Source organism: Dendrobates tinctorius, unplaced genomic scaffold (genome assembly GCF_039654945.1).
Source record: "Dendrobates tinctorius isolate UK_male_01 unplaced genomic scaffold, ASM3965494v1 ptg000223l, whole genome shotgun sequence".
NCBI lineage: Eukaryota > Metazoa > Chordata > Amphibia > Anura > Dendrobatidae > Dendrobates > Dendrobates tinctorius.
This window is the reverse complement of record NW_027361890.1, coordinates 17,986,942-18,006,109: the sequence shown is the minus strand read 5'-3', so window position 1 is coordinate 18,006,109 and position 19,168 is coordinate 17,986,942. Positions and strand designations below refer to the sequence as shown.

Here is a 19,168-nt window from a genome sequence, read left to right as displayed (position 1 = left end):
TACAGCATATGTAGGTTAATTATGCTAATGCTCCTACATAGGTTGGTGGTTGTGTGTCTTTAACTCTTTATGTACTGTTTTATCAATGAGGGCATCTGGCTGACAGCTGTTCATTACTAAACCTTGGGCTTGGTTATATATATTGTGGTGCAGTAACCTCTGTTAAAGTTAGGGGGGTTGTGCTACTCAGAAGATGCATGTGGGCGTATGTCTGAACGCCCATGATAAAGCCTGTATGTGTCTGGCTGTATGTAATAGGACCTGTAATGAGGTCATGACCATGTGATCCATACCTCACTTGTGGGTGTGGTCATGTACCATATAGTGTGACTGAGGTCTGGTCACATGGGGTTGTGTGTGTTTTGATCCTGAGTGGTCAGAGAGCAAGGTCCCGGAAGGCCTGGGTGTGTTGGAAGTGTCTGGGACTGAACTTCCTGGAAGAGCATGTGGAAAGGCCCCGACCTGGTAGAGTCTGTGACGGCTCTGTGTAGGGAAGCTACTGCCCGGCTGCGGGTCTGAAACTGTAGACTGCCTAGTGAGCATGGCACTGTCTGGAACGGTGATCCCAGTGCAGCCGCTTCCCTGATAACCCGTGAGGTATAAACTGTGAGTAACGCTGACCGGCGTCAGTAAGAGACTTTGTTTGCTTTATGTGGTAACGCTGCATGTTTAATGGATGTTGTATAGGAAGCTGAACGCTATTATGTTCATGAAGAGTGGTGATGATTAATAAACCGGATGAACTGTTTAACCCAGAGTGTCCCCGCGTATGCCTCAAAGACCAGTTAAGCGAGTAAATCCCCGTCCACTCATTTGGTGGACCTCTACAATACACTGTGCAGAATTATTAGGCAAATAAGTATTTTGATCACATCATCCTTTTTCATACATGTCCTACTCCAAGCTGTATAAGCTTGAAAGCCAATTGCCAATTATGTAAATCAGGTGATTTGCATCTCTGTAATGAGGATGGGTGTGGTCTAATGACATCACCACCCTATATAAGGTGTGCTTAATTAGGCAACTTCCTTTCCTTTGTCAAAATGGGTCAGAAGAGAGATTTGACGGACTCTGAAAAGTCAAAAATTGTGAGGTCTCTTGCAGAGGGATGCAGCAGTCTTGAAATTGCGAAACTTTTGAAGCGTGATCACCGAACAATCAAGCGTTTCATGGCAAATAGCCAACAGGGTCGCAAGAAGCTTGTTTATAAAAAAGGCGCAAAATAACTGCCCATGAATTGAGGAAAATCAAGTGTAATGCTGCCAAGATGCCATTTGCCACCAGTTTTGCCATATTTCAGAGCTGCAACGTTACTTGAGTATCAAAAAGCACAAGGTGTGCCATACTCAGGGACATGACCAAGGTAAGCAAGGCTGAAAAACGACCACCTTTGAACAAGAAACAAGATAAAAAGTCACGACTGGGGCAAGAAATATCTTAAGACTGATTATTCTAAGTTTTTATGGACTGATGAAATGAGAGCGACTCTTGATTGGCCAGATGGATGGGCCCGAGGCTGGATCAGTAAAGGGCAGAGAGCTCCACTCCGACTTGGACGCCAGCAAGGTGGAGTTGGGGTACTGTTATGGACTGGTATCATCAAAGATGAACTTGTGGGACCTTTGAGGATGGAGTGAAGCTCAACTCCCAGACCTGCTGCCAGTTTCTGGAAGATACCTTCTTCAAGCAGTGGTACAGGAAGAAGTCTGTATCGTTCAAGAAAAACATGATTTTCATGCAGGACAATGCTCCATCACATGCATCCAAATACTCCACAGCGTGGCTGGCCAGTAAAGGTCTAAAAGAAGAAAAATTAATGACATGGCCTTGTTCACCTGATCTGAACCCCATAGAGAACCTGTGGTCCCTCATAACATGTGAGATCTACAGGGAGGGAAAACAGTACACCTCTCGGAACAGTGTCTGGGAGGCTGTGGTGGCTGCTGCACGCAATGTTGATCGTAAACAGATCAAGCAACTGACAGAATCTATGGATGGAAGGCTTTTGAGTGTCATCGTAAAGAAAGGTGGCTATATTGGTCACTGATTTTTTTTTGTTTTGTTTTTGAATGTCAGAAATGTTTATTTCTACATTTTGTGTTGTATTGGTTGACCTGGTGAAAATAAACAAGTGAGATGGTATATATTTGGTTTTTATTAAGTTGCCTAATAAATCTGCCCAGTAATTGTTATCTGCACAAACAGATATCCTCCTAAGGCTACTTTCACACATCAGTTTTTTGCCGTCAGGCAGGATCCGGCTTTTTTTAGAAAAAACGGATCCGGCATAAATTTTGGAGAACTGTAGAAACGGATCCGTTTTTTTGCTGGATCCGTCTCTGTTCCTGGCGGCTGGCCAATTGGATCTGAGCATGCGCAGACTTAAAAAAACCGGATCCGGTTGCTGGATCCGTCTTTTTCTGGATCCGGCGCATTCCGGCGCCCATAGACTTTCATTGTAGCAAAAAGCTGGAAGCGCCGAATCCGGCGCTTCCGGCTTTTCCGCCGGAGACAAAAAACGTTACAGTAGACGTTTTTTCAAGACGCCGGAATGAGACAAGTTGCCGGATCCGGCAAAAAACGGATGAAACGCAATGCCATCCGGCGCGATCCGGCGCTAATGCAAGTCAATGGGGAAAAAACGGATCCGGCATTGCATTTTGCCGGATCCGTTTTTTCCAAAAAAAGCCGGATCGCGCCTGAAGGCAAAAAACTGATGTGTGAAAGAGGCCTAAGATAGCCAAATCTAAAAAAAAAACCACTCCAACTTCTAAAAATACTAAGCTTTGATATCTATGAGTCTTTTGGGTTGATTGAGAACATAGTTGTTGTTCAATAATAAAAAGAATCCTCTCAAATACAACTTGCCTAATAATTCTGCACACAGTGTATATAATATATATTCACTTATATTTGTCTTGTGTGTGTAAACATTATATTTGAACATGGTATGTAATGACATTATGGCCTTCAATGGAGAATGAAAAAGAAGAGGTTGAAAAAGGAAATTACATCACAATTCTTTTTTTTTTTTTTTTTTTTAATAAATAATATGTCTTTATTTAGCTCTATGGGTTTACAGAAACGCATAAAAAAGCGAGTATTTTCCATTGCGTTTTTCTGCCAAGAGATGCAGAAACCTTGCAGAAATTTCTGCAAGCGAATATGCAACGTGCGCACATAGGCTAACTGTGTCGCTTTCAGACGTATGTGGCAGATGCTTGGAAGCTAGGCCTTGAAGCAAAAGTCAGATGTATTGTGCGGAGTGATTCATTGCAGAGAAGGTTCAGTTTGCTGCACAATCCCCCATCCTTTTTGCCTAGCATGTAACAACACGTCCCCTGCTATATATATTGCTTGGTTTTGTTTTTTTTATACTCCAAGTTCCTGCGAGATCCTCAAGCATAAAAAAGAAGCGGCGCTGCCACTCTACAAACCTGGCAGCCGCTCTAGAGCACATTGCAGCAGAAAGCAAAGTCTGTCTGGCGAGGTGACTGTGCCAGGAGGAGATTAATGTTCAGACCTGTTAGCAAGGGATATGGTGGTTGAAGGACGGAGATGCTCTCACCCCCTCCATCTCCACATGGCTTCTTTCCTCCTGAGACTCTGCTGCTTTAGCTGAGCTGAAGTTTGCTTATTGGTTTCTGGGCCATAGAGATCATTAACACACAGCAGGGACATATAGGGAACATGCCGAGCTTAATGAAAGCGGAGGAAAGCCAGCGTCTGTATGGCAGATGTAGTGCCGCAGCTCTCCATTGTGTGACGTCACAGGTACCTCTGCACCCAAATGTCACACAGAGATACGTTGGTGAGCATTACTCCCATATCAGGCTGCACCAGGTAGCAGATCAATCTCTTACTAGAAAAATAAGGGTCAGCTAGCTGGTATTTCCTGGTATTTCACTAGTTTTGGTTCATTGATATTTAGAAATCTGTTTTCCTTCTTCTTATGGTTCCCTGCACCTCGGCGTCCTACAGTGGTTGCATGTGCCCAGAACACAACCCACACGCTGTGACTGTAGCTGCCGCAGAGTCTGACAGGCACATAATTATGCATTACACACCTCGAAGAATGGAGGCAGGATAACTGGGGTTCCCCAACCTGTGCGGCGTGGATTGAGAGAGTGCGCCAATGCAAAAACAGATGACTGGTAATTGCAAATGGGAATGTATAGACACATTTCTGTGAATTCGTGTTACACCATGTATATAGAAAAATACTTATAAAGTACAGCTGAAAAAACTGAATACTGGGAACTTAGTTGTTCCCTGCAACAAGGCTCAGGTTGCTGGAGTAGAAAGCCAAACAACCAGTAAAAAAGATGTACCGTAATAAACCACTCTGTTCTCTATAAACATCATTAGGAAAACCACTGAAAACCACCTTTATATCATGGTGCAAGGACTATGTCCATGAAGGTCTCTGATGTGATGTGTATAACAGTAGATGTTACATTTTTGGTACTATATACCAGTAGACAATTGAAGTTTTTCTACCATGGAAACTACTCCTATATCAACCGTGTGAACCCCTTAGATGCCTAGGTAAATGGTGACTGTGGATCTAAGTAGTTTGGGACAGGTTTTTTTTTTTTTTTCACTTCCCAACGGTGCCCCTCCAATGCGTGATACAGCTGTAATAAAGCCTTGGCTTCATGGCTCTGGCAAACATAGCCCTTTTGGTGTAACGTTAATCCTGAATATGGCACCTTTAGTGGACAGTACTGACGCTTTTATTCTTTGCCTGTGACTAGTTGAAGGGGTTGTTCAGTACCTTTTATTTATTTTAACCGCACCATTCTGTCACAGATTTAGACCATCTTAAAATGTGATGAATTTGGAACAAAGACACATGTGATTTTGCTAAATTTAGTGCCAGGTTAGAGTAAATGTGCATCACTTATTACTTGCATTAATTTGCACCAAACTATTAAAAAGATTTTTTTTTAGTCCGCATCCTTTTTTTCCAGCTTTACCAAAGCAACCTTTTCTTTGTTCCATACCCCATTGTTCAACAAGGTAGGAGAAGTGTATAAGGCTGGTTTCACACTAGCGTATGGAGGAGATGTGGATTTCCTCCGAGAAGCTCCGCCCATGCCCCCACCTCCTCCGGTAGCTCCGCCTCTGTCGGCATGCGGCCTGCATACCCTATCTTTAGCATTAGGTACACAGGCTGTGCAGATGCCTCCCCATGCGTTGTTTTCACGGTGTGGCGACCTGCGCCGAACGCAGCATGTTGCATTTTGGTGCGGTTGTCGCACCGTCAAAGCGACGCATGCGGAGGCATCTGCATACATCGGCACAGCCTGCGTATCTAATGCTAAAGATAGGGTACGCATGCCGACAGAGGCGGAGCTGACCAGAGGAGACATTGTAAATGAGGTGCGAGGCGTGTTCTACACTTTGGCACGCAGGAAGCTCACATTCTGAAACATTTAGCTTAGCATCTAGAATGGAGATGAGCGGTAATATTGGACAGCGCATATGAACTGCCATGGCACTGCTTCTGGGAGCAAATGTTAACTCTTCTAATTTTGAAGACTGATGTAAGCTCTGCAGATGTAGTGGGATGATCCAAAATAAAAGTGCTCGGGAAGGCAGAGAGGTGATTTTTGTCATGGAAACACTGTACTTAACCTACAGTATACCTTGGGAGCTTTTCCTGAAGAAGTAAATGGATAGTCCAGGCTGAAAGGAAAAGTCTGAAGTAAGTCCATTTAACTTCTGAATCTGGACAATGTGCAATGTACACACTGTCACGATTTCCTTGTTTTCCTCATGCATTTAAGCGGTCACGTGACCACCCATCCTACTGGAAATACAGGGGTATTGTTATAAAGTGCGCGATGCACACTCGCAATTTGGGTCACAGACTTTGACTTTTAGCCTGGACAGCCCTTTTTAGGCTATGTACCCACGTATGCAGAAAATTCCTGACTGAAAACCGGACTCCTTCCCAGAAAACGCGTGTTTTTTTTCCAGAGCGTCCCCAGTCTCATAGAAAATAGTTAGAAATGCGAATTTTTCCACAAAATTAATGAGCATGCTGTGTTTTTTACCGCGGTGCATTTTTTTCGCAGAAAAAATGCATCAATATGCACAAAAAGTGCAGAATTCATTAAAATGAATGGGATGCTTCTTGTAAGCGTTTTTTAAGTGTTTTTGCCGGTAAAAACACTTAAAAAAAGTGAAAAAAAACGCTTACGTGTGCACACACCTGTAATGTTCTCATAGATTCTAATTCACTGGATTTGGTCAAAAGTTTATTCCTTTGGTCTCCTTCCGGCAGGTATGCGTCGCCATACTGATTGATTTACTATATAGAAATGTGTAGCAGGCTGTGCTTTCCTATAAAGTGAGACAACCAAAAAAGAAAACGTATGCGTTCGGCTAGGTGCACATGTATGCAGAAAACTTCTGCATGAAAACCGGACTCCTTCCCAGAAAAAGCGCGTTTTTTATGCGGTTCTTTTCCGGAGCATCCTCAGACTCATAGAAAATAGCTAGAAATGCAGAATATTCCGGGAAATTAATGAGCATGCTGCGTTTTTTTTCCGCGAATATGCACAAAAAGTGCGGAATAAATTAAATTGAATAGGATGCTTCTTTTAAGTGTTTAAGCGTTTTATTTGGTAAAATCGCGAAAAAAACGCTTACGGTGTGCACATACCCTCACAGTGTACTTTTTATGCAAGGATGCTTTATGGGGAATGGATGCTGTGGCGTTCATCAAGACCCTGGTGATCAGTACTAACTTTTTCTGAGGGGTGTTTTGTGATTCATGTGAGCACAAAAAGGATCATATTGGGTGTCCTCATATTTGAAAAACTTGCTAATGGAACTTCTATAAGGACTTTTATTAATGTATGGACCCGTGGTCCACAGCTCTTCTCTCTTTCTGTGTGTTGCCGTAATTTCTTTCTGAAATTTTCCTCTCATTGTTTTGTAGAGTTGTTACATAGGTTGAAAAAAGACCACAACTTTTGTACATGGCAGGGGGGAGGGTCAGTTTTAAGCCTGCTGAGAAATCATAGTTCTCGACAGCACGTTTTCCTGCTTAAAAAGGACATCTGCTGCCGAGAACAATGCCATTGTATGTGTACATGACAATTAGGGTCAGTCTGTGCCCGTTGAATGACGGAGGTCATTTAACAGCCATGATTAGACTGTCTAAGGCTAGGCTCACATTTGCGGATGGCCAAGCTGCGGAGGGATGTGGACTTCCTCCGTGAAGCTCCGCCCACTGCTGCACCTCCTCCGTTCAGCTCCGCCTACGTCTGCATGCGGCCTTTCGTACCTATCTTTAACATTGGGTAAGCAGGTCGTGCGGATGTATGCGGATGCATCCGCATGCGTCGTTTTGACGATGCGGCTACCGCATGAAATTCCAACGTTTTGGGTTCAACGCAGGTTGCCGCATCGTCAAAACGACGCATCCACACGACTTGCGTACCCATTGTTAAAGATAGGTACATAGGCCACATGCACACGTAGGCGGAGCTGACCGGTGGAGGTGCGGCAGTGATGGGAGCTTCGCGGAGGAAGTCCAGAGCCCTCCGCAGCTCGGCCATCCGCAAATGTGAACTTAGCCTTTGTGCATCCCTTACATGACAGATCAGACATTGTAGTATGCGTCCAATTAATGAGGGTTGAATTTTATAAAAGGAATCTCCCTATATAGCATGTGTTTTTGGCCTTTATATGATCATAGGATGCAACTAGGTGCCCAATTAGTATAATGTCAGAGGTTTGATTTAATTTATACTGCTATATGGGAATGTATTCACATGGAGCATAATAGCAAGCGGTTATCATTTTTTTTTTTTTTATTTGATTTACTCATTTTTTAAAATCAGACAAATTTACTGATGTTGGTTTAAATATTAAAACCTCAGTCTTGTTTGTATTGTAGATGTGAAACCTTAATTTATGATCATGAAAATACAGAAACCAGAGCAACAGGTTGGTAATCATCTTTTCTATGATTGCATATTAATTGTTTATTATAAATACATATTCAGATGTTGTGGGTGAGGAATTGATAGCTAGCCTGGAATCTTGATCAGTGAGAAGTAAGACGCAGAACGTAGTTAATTATTTTAACAATGTTTACTATTTATTTATTTATTTATTTTTTAAAGGCTCAAAATAGGCTTAAAAATAAAAGGAGATGTATATCTATATCACATTATTTATGTTACAAAACTGCCTGGTCTTGTATTTTCTTTACTTCCTTTTGCACTATTGTCCTGACATGATTGCTGCAGCCAGTCACTGGTGGTGGCAAGTCAGCACTACGGCCAGTGAATGGCGAAGTAGTTCCATCCTGTGTGTGAAAAGGATCGGTGAATAAAGATAGGAGGGTCATCTTTGAGGTGAAGAGGATAGCCTGTTACCCTGAAAGTGTATGTGTGGGGATTAGCAAATATGGCTGAATGAGTCATTTCCATTATTTACTTTAAGGCCACGTTGACATGGTCAGTATTTGGTCAGTGTTTCATCAGTATTTGTAAGCCAAAACCAAGAGTGGAGCAATCAGAGGAAAAGTCCAATAGAAACACGGCACCACTTCTGTATTTATCACCAGCTTCTGGTTTTGGCTTACAAATACTGATGTGAAATACTGACCAAATACTGAACGTGTTCAAGTGGCCTTCTGGGATGTTCCCCTGATTGTGCCATAAATAGATGCAGGTTGCACTCTTGGACTTCATCTTTCAGGGTCCTCTAGTTAACATTTCCTGATTCAAAGCGGCATCTCTCCTCATTGATTGTGATGCAAAAATTGTTACATTTGGGCAAGGCCATCTTTAGGCTATGTGCACACGGTGCAGATTTGTGTGCAGAATTTTCTGCACAAAAACTGCATCTCCTGGCAGAAACCGCAGGTGCAGTTTTAGTGCGTTTTTTGCGCGGTTCTATGCATTTTTTATGCGTTTTTTTAATGCAGTTTTTGCTGCAGTTTCCTACGCTGACTTGATGCGTTTTTTTATGCGGTTTTTTTGCTGTTTTGCGTTTTGCGTTTTCATGCAGATTTGTCTGCATTTTTGAAAAGCCAAAATAAAGAGAAGAAAATTCAAAAAAGTAAAAAAAAAATGTGATGTCATTTCCTAGTCCAACCTCATTTTTGGAAAGCCTCATAGCAAACTTTGCCCGCACACTCTGTGTGACCCCCATGACAATATCCGATAATGTTGCGATTGATGCAGGGTCTTCGAATGCCGATAGTAGAGCATGCACACTTGTCATGAACTTTGTGTGCCTTTCCGGTGATATTAACTGAGCCTTGTTGGATATACTGGCACCAAATAAATCCAAGTAATCTTCCCTTGAAGATTTGTTGATGAGATCGATGGTGTCATTTACCCTTTTAGTTGTCTCATCCATTTTTTTGGGGGGTTTGCTTTTCTCTAGTCACCTTCCACGACAGCCACCTTGGAGGTTGTCTCCCCGCCCTAATAGGGGACAGGAACACAAAGAGGTTATATAACCCTCCCCTTCCTGCTACCTCAGTGTTTTTCCTGTCCCCTATCGGGGCATGAAGAGGTCACAAGGGGCTGCCGTGGCCAGCTAGCGGAGCCCTAGATCCTTACCAAAAGCTGGGCAGCCGAGGTCTGGGGGTTCTCCTCCTCCTCCATGCGCTGCTCCCGTCTCCACCACTGGTGTGACTCTGGACATGACCGCCCCTCCCGCGTCCTCCGGGGTAAAGCGGGGCGGTATGGTGCCTGCCGGGGTCCTGCACAGCTCCCCGGCGTCCTTCCAGCGCTGCATGGGGAAGCCGCGCGCGCCAGAGGGGGTGGGCAGTAGACCGGAAGTAGCGGTGACGCGCACTTCCGGTTTGCGGCTTCCGGTGTCCTACAATGGGGAAACGCGCGCCGGCACCCAGGGGACCCGGGAAATGGCTCCAACAGCAGCGGGGGTCGACCAGCGTCCTCCCCAGGGACAGAGGAGGAGGGAGGAGCACCAGAGAACGAACGCCAGCAACACCCTTAAAAAGGGTGCAGCAGCTCCAGGTAAGCGCAGTGTGTCTGTGGTGTGTACGGACATGGATGGTGAGAAGCCCTCAGCTGCAGCATCTGCGGAGCCCAGCATTCCCCCTCCTACAGTGAGTAGCAGGGCCAGGTCCCTTGTCTGTCAAAATATGACGGCACTGGTCTGAGTAAGCCTTCTCTTCTTCTTGCAGGAAGACAAGGCCTCTGCCCCTAAAAACCCCCGCAAGTGTGGTATTTGTGGTGCCAGCTTTCCTTCTGACTGCAGAAAGAAGTTATGCCAGCCCTGTACGCAAAATATCCTGCGTACCGAACAACCCTCCCTGTTTGACAGCATAAAGACTCATTAGGCAGGAGGTTCAGACCTCCATAGCAGCCCAGACCCCCGAGGCCCAGGGCCCTGCCTCAAAAAAGAGAAAAAGGGCACCCGTGGAGTCTGACTCAGACTCGGGAGAGGTCCGTTCCTCCGGATCGGAGGATATTTGGGAAAATGAGGGCTCCACGTCCACCTCCAGTCATGATGCAAAAAAATATTATTTCTCCTCGGAGGATATGGAGGCGTTAGTATCCATGGGATTAGAGGAGGAGGAGATCAAGCTCTCAGTCCAGGATGAGATGTTTGGAGGGTTGAAACCCAGAGGTAGTAAGGGTTTCACAGTTCATGAGGTTATAAAGAATTTAATAGCTCAGGAGTGGTCCACCCCCTGAGAATGCACTTACTGTGCCCTCTGAGCTGAAAAAACGTTTTCCCCTAGAGGGTGATAGTTCTGTTTGGGAGATCCCTAAAATAGACGTCCAAGTATCTAGGGTCACTAAGAAGACGTCCTTACCCTTTGAGGATGCTTCCCAATTGAAGGATCCATTGGATTGCAAAATAGAGAGCCATCTTAAAAAGTCCTGGGAGGCCTCTACGAACCTGCTGAAAGCAAATATTGCATCCACCTGCGTGGCCAGATCTTTGTTTTTCTGGCTACGCACGTTGGTAGACCACCTATCGGGGGGCACTCCAAGAGAGGAAATCCTAGACTCCCTATCAATCCTCCATAAGGCATCAGGGTATTTGGCTGATGCCTCAGGAGAAACGGTACGGGTGGCAGCAAGGTCCCTTGTCCTTTCAAACTCGGCCAGGAGAGCCTTGTGGCTGAAGTCGTGGGGAGGTGATATCACCTCCAAGACGAAACTGTGTGCTATCCCCTTCCAGGGACACCACGTGTTTGGGCTGGTCCTAGATGATATCCTGGAGAAGGCCTCAGACAAGAATAAATCACTGCCAGAACAGAAATCCACCAAAAGGCGGTTTTTTTCGTCCCTCAAGAGAGCAGACCTCCCAGAGGCCATTCAGGGGAAAGGGCAAGACGGGCCGATGGAGCTACCCGAAAGGGGGAGAGGAAGAAACATCCTTGTGCCGCAACAGCAGCAGCCCCCGGAGAAGCAGTGACTCCCGGATAGGGGGTCGACTCACACAGTTTCTCGCCCAATGGCAGGCCACGACCTCGAACCAGTGGGTCCTGCACACTATACAATATGGGCTGAAGCTGGAGTTCGAGCACCCCCCCCCCCCCCCCCCAAACGCCCTAAGAATTACCCCGGCACAGTCCCCAAGTCTGCAGAAAATATTGTTACGTCAGATAGAAGAACTCCTACGGGAAGAAGTGTTCTCATATGTACCTCCGCAAGAGGAGGGCAGGGGACATTATTCTCGCCTGTTCCTGATAAAAAAAAAAACCCTCAACAAAACACAGGCTCATAATAAACCTAAAGCCCCTGAACCACTTCATCAAGTACCGAAGGTTCAAGATGGAATCTGTGAAGTCAGCGATCCCGCTCATTGGGCAAAACTGGAAAATGGCTACGATAGATCTAAGGGACGCGTATTACCACGTTCCCATTCATCCAGATCACCGTAAGTTTCTGAGGTTCGCGGTCTCCCACGACCGAGGAATCAGCCACCTCCAGTTCAATGCCCTGCCGTTTGGGGTATCCCCAGCACCAAGGGTATTCTCGAAGATCATGAGGGAAGCAGTTATCTCTATCCGGCTTCAGGGGATATGCATTGTGCCGTATCTAGACGATCTGCTGATCGTCGCACCATCGGTAACCCGGCTGAACCAGGACGTATCAAGAACCCTACAGGTACTCAAAGGCCTAGGGTGGATACCGAATCTCCAGAAGTCGGCCCTCTATCCTTCCCCGAGGAGGAAATTCCTGGGAATCCTCTTGGATTCGGAGAAAAGAACCTCCTTTCTCCCCGAAGATCGGCAAAAAGACCTTCGGCAAAAAATAATCAGGTTCAGAGACCAAAGGGCGCCAACGTTGAGGGACGCCATGTCCATACTGGGTTCCCTGACGGCGTGCATTCAGGCGGTATCCTGGGCACAAGCTCATACACGAGTCCTCCAATCATATGTCCTGATGAACGCGAGGAAGTATCCGAACAACCTATCAAAAAAAGTTCTGCTTCCAGGACATGTAAAAGCGGCTCTTTGGTGGTGGCTGAGTTACCAAAACCTGAGACGAGGAGTAAGTTGGGATCAACTTCCTCTAAAAGTACTATGTACCGATGCCAGCCTGAGGGGCTGGGGGGCTGTGGTCGAGGATTCATACTTTCAGGGGCAGTGGCCCCAGAACATAAGATCCGGATCTTCAAACCTAAGGGAGTTGACGGCGGTGGAAGAGCCACTGAAAGCTGCATCAGCCCTGGTCAAGAACCATCATGTTCGGATATACTCCGACAACGTGACCACGGTGGCATATCTCAGACACCAAGGGGGCACAAAGTACGCCAGTCTAAAGAAGGTAGCAAAAAGAATCTTCCTCTGGGCAGAGAAGCACCTGTTATCCATTTCCGCAGTACACCTGAAGGGGTCGGAAAACATCAAAGCAGACTTCTTGAGCAGGAAGGTCGTCCATCCAGGAGAATGGTGTCAGAACCAGGAGGTCTTCCAGACCCTAGCCTCAAGATGGGGAGACTCAGAAGTCGACCTGTTCGCGAATGCGCAGAATACAAAAGCAGCGACTTATTTCTCCCTCAGTCCCACGTACGGAGCCCAGGGGATGGATGCATTTGCCCATCCATGGGTCTTCAGACTGGCCTACGCTTTTCCCCCAATCCTGATGCTGGCAAGAACGTTACAAAAGATAAGAGCAGACGGAGTTACAACGATCCTAGTGGCTCCCATGTGGCCAGGGCGGAGCTGGTACAGCGCTCTGTTGGACATGGTCCAAGAAGGTCCCTTGCTTCTACCCCCTAAGGACTGTCCTCCTGTTTCAGGGTCCCTTACTACACCTGAACCCGACCAGGCTACGTCTAGCAGCTTGGTTATTGAAGCCAATATTCTGAGGGCTAAAGGGTTGTCGGATGAGGTAATTTGGACACTTCAAAAAAGTAGAAAGCTGGTGACGAATGCAATTTATGGCAAAATGTGGGAAAAATTTTGCTCCTGGTGCCTCCCTCCCTGACCCCTCCCATCCAAATATTGCCCAAATACTAGACTTCCTGCAGAAAGGGTTAGATCTAGGGCTTACTCGAAGTATGTTGAAAGTACAGGTATCTACCCTTAGTTCTTTTTTTGACCAAGACCTAGCCAGACACCGCTGGGTCAAGCGATTCATGGTAGCGGCAGGCAGGATTCGCCCTTCACTCCCTAATCGGGTTCCCCCCTGGGATCTTAATTTAGTACTCGACAGCCTGACACAGGCCCCGTTTGAGCCCCTGTCAGAAATCTCATTAAAGATTCTTACACTCAAAACAGTGTTTCTGGTGGCAATCACATCGGCTAAACGGGTGGGGAAGCTACAGGCCCTATCAGTACAGGAACCTTACCTCCTACTTAATTCAGACAGTATAGTACTACGTCTAGACCCCTCCTTTCTGCCCAAAGTGGTGTCAGACTTTCATAGAAGCCAGGATATCGTGTTGCCCTCATTTTGCCCAAATCCTTCTAATCCGAAGGAGGGAAGGTTTCATACCCTGGACATTCGCAGGGTAGTTCTCCGCTACCTCGAGGCAACCAGGGATTGGAGAATCGATCAGAACCTGTTCCTCCAGTATTCAGGAAGAAACAAAGGGAAGAAAACGACAAAGAACACGATAGCGGGCTGGATCAAGCAGTCCATCTCCCTGGCATATTCCTCAAGACATCTCTCTCCTCCTGAGTCGTTAACAGCCCACTCCACTCGATCAGTCGCTACGTCCTGGGCAGCAAGGGGAAATACGTCTTCGGAGCAGATATGCAGAGCTGCCACCTGGTCCTCTGTGCACACCTTTACTAGACACTATAGACTGGATTTCAATAGGGATCTGACATTCGGCAGACGCGTCTTGCAAGCCGTAGTCCCTCCCTAGAAAAATTAACGTTTGCATGACTCCAAGGTGGCTGTTGTGGAAGGTGACTAGAGAAAATAGAATTAGACTTACCGGTAATTCGGTTTCTAGGAACCTTCCACGACAGCACTAATTTCCTTCCCTATATGATATGCTTGCCTGATGATTCCTGCTCTACTGGCGGTAACTATTCATGCTAGTATGTCAGAAAAAACACTGAGGTAGCAGGAAGGGGAGGGTTATTTAACCTCTTTGTGTTCCTGTCCCCTATTAGGGCGGGGAGACAACCTCCAAGGTGGCTGTCGTGGAAGGTTCCTAGAAACCGAATTACAGGTAAGTCTAATTCTTTTTTTTTTTTGGGCTGTGGCTCAGTGAATGCCACCGGATTGGCAGCTCTTTCAGTGTTTGGGGTGGGAGTGTTTTGGGGCACAGAAGAAGATGCAGTCCCTGAAGATGACGCAGCCGACGCTACAACAGAAGTAGATGGAGAGTCAGGGCCACACAATGAAGACCCATCCATGGAATCAGCGGATCCTGCTGGCTCTTGGCTGGCATCTTCAGGAGCCGAAATGTTTCCTTCAGTGCTGTGATAAAACCAAAAAAACAAGTCTTCAGTATTAATTCAATTTTGTGTCATCATTACGACATTCACATTATATCTAACAAATCACCTCCTCAAAGTTCTGCTGGTTATCAAAAAACTCAAGTCATAGAGACTAAAGTGGATTTTGGCCGGTGATGAACCACTCTTCCCAATATTGTTTTGTATTTTTTTAAATCGGTCTCGTACCGACCTCCAACGTTGCTTAAGATCTTTATCTAAAATAAAAAATCACAACACATTATGATCCTTGCAATACGTTTTAAAATGAATAGTAGTTATGTTTAAAGACCATAAGAAAGCAATTACTAATTTTCTGCTGCAGGGCACCGGTGTACCCATCAAAATCAGGATAAAGCTCCCGGCAGATTCTGCGCCAACAAATATCCCTTGCATATTTATCTTTGTATGCTTCATCGGCCAGGTCCCAGATAGCTGGCATGTCCCTTATCTTCAATGGATAACAATATGTAATTAACATCTTCATATTTATTTGGTTATCATACACAAGTATAATTTAAAAAAAAAAAAAAATATATATATATATATATATATATATATATATATATATATATATATATATATATATATATACACACACACACACACACACACACACACACACACACACACACACACACACACACACACACACACACACATCTCTATGTTATATATACACTGCTCAAAAAAATAAAGTGAACAGTCAAATAGCACATCCTAGATGTAAATGAATGAAATATTCTCATTGAATACTTTGTTCGGTACAAGGTTGAATGTACTGACAACATAATCACACAAAAATCATCAATGGAAATAAAATTTTTGAACCAATGGAGGCCTGGATTTGGAGAGACATCAAAAATGAAAGTTGAAAAAAGTAAAAATGATGGTCAGTAATGTGTGTGGCCTCCACTTGCCTGTATGACCTCCCTACAATGCCTGGTCATGCTCCTGATGAGGCGGCGGATGGTCTCCTGAGGGATCTCCTCCCAGACCTGGACTAAAGCATCCGTCAACTACCGGACAGTCTGTGGTGCAACATGACATTGGTGGATGGAGCGAGACATGATGTCCCAGATGTGCTCAGTTGTATTCAGGTCTGGGGAACGGGCGGGCCAGTCCATAGCTTCAATGCCTTCAACCACATGAGGTCTGGCATTGTCCTGCATTAGGACCAGGGCCGACTGCACAAGCATATGGTCTCACAAGGGGTCTGAGGATATCCTCTCGGTACCTAATGGCAGTCAGGCTACCTCAGGCCAAACCGGTCATGCTGAAGGATGTTGCTGGCAGCAGATCGTTCTCTATGGCGTCTCCAGACTCTGTCACATGTGCTGAATGTGAACCTGCTGCCTGCGACATCCTTCAGCATGACCGTTTTGGCATTGGGTCAGTAATGGTGTGGGGTGGGATTTCTTTTGAGGGCCAGGCGTTGTAGTGAGGTCATACAGGCACGTGTAGGCCACACACAATACTGAGCATCATTTTCAATTGTTTCCACTTTCATTTGGGGTTTCTGAATATAATGCAGAGTTGTTTCATCGATGAACTACACAAAGCCGTCTCTGGAAGCCCAATATTTAGTATTCTTCTCTGCTCACAGTTCAGCGGAGGGAATGAGCACCAGCGCCTGTCTTGACCTGTCCTTTTTATGACAGACAAGGAGAGATATTTACCACGTAGGAGTCCAGGAAAGATGGGTAGCAATTGTTACCCCTGTCACCCGGTTGACCCACACCCTGATTCTAACTAGCTGTACTCCTCTTAAAGAGGAATTATTCTATTTGTCCCCCTTTTCCCCATTCTAGCGAGTCCCTGACGGATCAGTTGATCCTGTTTTTGACAAAACTTGTTCTCCGCCTGGGGCTAATTTTCTGCGGTAGAAAGGAAGTGCTAATATGTTGAATATCTGGGCTTGAGGTCATGAGCGACAGGTTCTGCGTGTCACGTGAGGGGTATAGTCATATGATTCTCTTCACTTCTTATCCGGCTTGATTTAAAGGGGTTTTCCATATTTATTTATTTTTTCAAAGAATGCAGTTCCTAGTGCAGGTGGTCTCCGGGCTCCTCTTCCAACCACAGATGACATATCCATGGCCCCTTCCTCGGCTATGAATATCAGCGCGCACCTGTCTGCATAGCCTTTTCAGGCTAAAAAATATAGGGGGACCCCACGTCATTTTTTTGGGGGGGAGGGGGTCCCCCTATTTTAATAGCCAGAAAAGGCTATGCAGACAGCTGCGGGCTGACATTCATAGCCTGGGAAGCTTAAACCCTTCACAGGCTATAAGAATCGGACCCCAGTCACTGGCTTTCTCTGGACTTGAGAAAAATGTAGTGGGCTCCCGCCCAATTTTCAAATCCAGAGAGGGAAAGCCAGCGACTGTGGGCTGATTTTTTTGTAGCCTGGGAAGGGGTTAAGCTTCCCAGGCTATGAATATCAGCCTGCAGCTGTCTGCATAGCCTTTTCTGGTTATTAAAATAGGGGAACCCCCCCCCCCAAAAAAAAAAAAAAAAAAAAGAAAAAAATGACGTGGGGTCCCCCTATATTTTTTAGCCAGAAAAGGCTATGCAGACAGCTGCAGGCTGATATTCATAGCCGAGGAAGGGGCCATGGATATTGTCCCGTCCCCCCCCCGGCTACAAATATCAGCCCGCAGCCGCCCCAGAAATGGCGCATCTCTAAGATGTGCCCAATCTGGCGCTTATCCTCTCTTCCCATTCCCGTGTAGCGGTGGGAGATGGGGTAATATGGGGTTAATGTCACATTTGATTGACAGGTGACATTAAGCCAGGTTAATAATGGAGAGGCGTCAATAAGACGCCAATCCATTGTTCCTATAGTGAAAAAAAAAAAAAACGACACAGAAATTTTTTTTTTTAATGATCTGAATTTTACCTTACTTACGAATACACCTCGATCACCTGTAACAAAAATAAAATAGCAAACCACCAATATACCACCTGTTCCGACGTAGTCCAATCAATCAAAATCGAGTGTCCCACGACGATCTATAGTGGAGAACAGTCACATTAGGAGATGTGACTGCTCTCCACGGCTTCCAAATCACACTGACAGGAGAAAGCTCCTGCAGTGTGACTACGCATGCGTGAAAGTTTACCGGAGTTTATTGGACTCTCACTTTAAAGCAAGTCACGCAGGTCAAGTACCGTAAAGTGAGATCCCGGAGTTCATTGAACCGCGAGAAACTACCGGGCGAGCAGCGATCACTGCAGGAGCGATTTAGCTCTTGCAGTATGTCACCGGAGGACATGGTGGGACACTCTAGAATGGATTACAGCAGACCAGGGTTTTTTTTTTTTTTTTTTATTTACAGTTGATCGAATGAGGGCTTCGTATGTGGTGAGTATGTTGGTTATGTGTATGTAATGTGTTTCGGTTTTTAAGCCATTGTGGTCATTCGCCTGACGATGGGACAGTTGTCCCATCCGACGAACGACTACAATCAGTCACTACAAGCACACAGTCTGACGCACAGTCTGACGCGCACAGACCATACTTACCAAGTCAACCATACGCCTCACATCGATCCCCATGCGACGGTGCGACTCCATTTTCTCTACACTCCACTCCTCCTGTGACATCACTTCCCATTCCTGCGGTTTTTGACACCCAAAACTGCACCAAATCCGCAGCAAATCAGCAGATCTTTTTTAGATCTGCGGTTTTGCTGCGGATTTGCCTGACACAATGGGAGTCTATGGGTGCAGAAACGCTGCAGTTCTGCAGAAAAGAAGTGACATGCTGCAGAAAATAAAACGCTACGTTTCTGTGTGGATTTTTCCGCAGCATGTGCACATCAAGTCTGCGTTTCCCATAGACTATCATTGGTTGTGCAATACACTGCGGATTTGATGCAATTCCGCGTGGAAAAGAACGCTGCGGAACCGCAATTAAATCCGCACCGTGTGCACACAGCCTTATTGAAGTCCATCATGGTTACAACAAGAACTGCATGCTGTGATTAGAGCATGCTGTATTACTGGGGAAATATTACATGGATGGCCATTCATACCAAAGACTCGTGTAATATGTGCTTGTATAAAGTCCCAGAGTGCTGCTAATCCACTATCTGCTCTTGTTCATCTAGGTCCCTTCAACTGTTCCTGTAAATGGGTATATGGAAATACCCAAACTTGCCCACTCTTTGTGTGTTGTCCTGCATAATCATGCGTAGTAAATTGCTTTCAGCAGTCACATGGCGAAGCATTAGGTTTGATAATCCA

General features: G+C 45.6%; 1 protein-coding gene across 7 annotated transcripts in view; it reads left to right on the top strand.

Moving 5' to 3' along the window:
- CHD6 (chromodomain helicase DNA binding protein 6) overlaps positions 1-19,168 on the top strand; it is a 275,948-nt gene that overhangs the window by 28,402 nt on the left and 228,378 nt on the right. For 6 of the 7 annotated variants that reach the window (XM_073555368.1, XM_073555370.1, XM_073555373.1 and 3 more), the window contains exon 2: positions 7,916-7,965. The exons of the other annotated variant lie outside the window; for it this stretch is intronic. In XM_073555368.1, coding sequence (XP_073411469.1) covers positions 7,933-7,965 — 33 coding nt within the window. In that variant the 5' untranslated portion in view covers positions 7,916-7,932. The remainder of the gene's footprint in view (positions 1-7,915; positions 7,966-19,168) is intronic. 7 annotated transcript variants of the gene reach the window in all.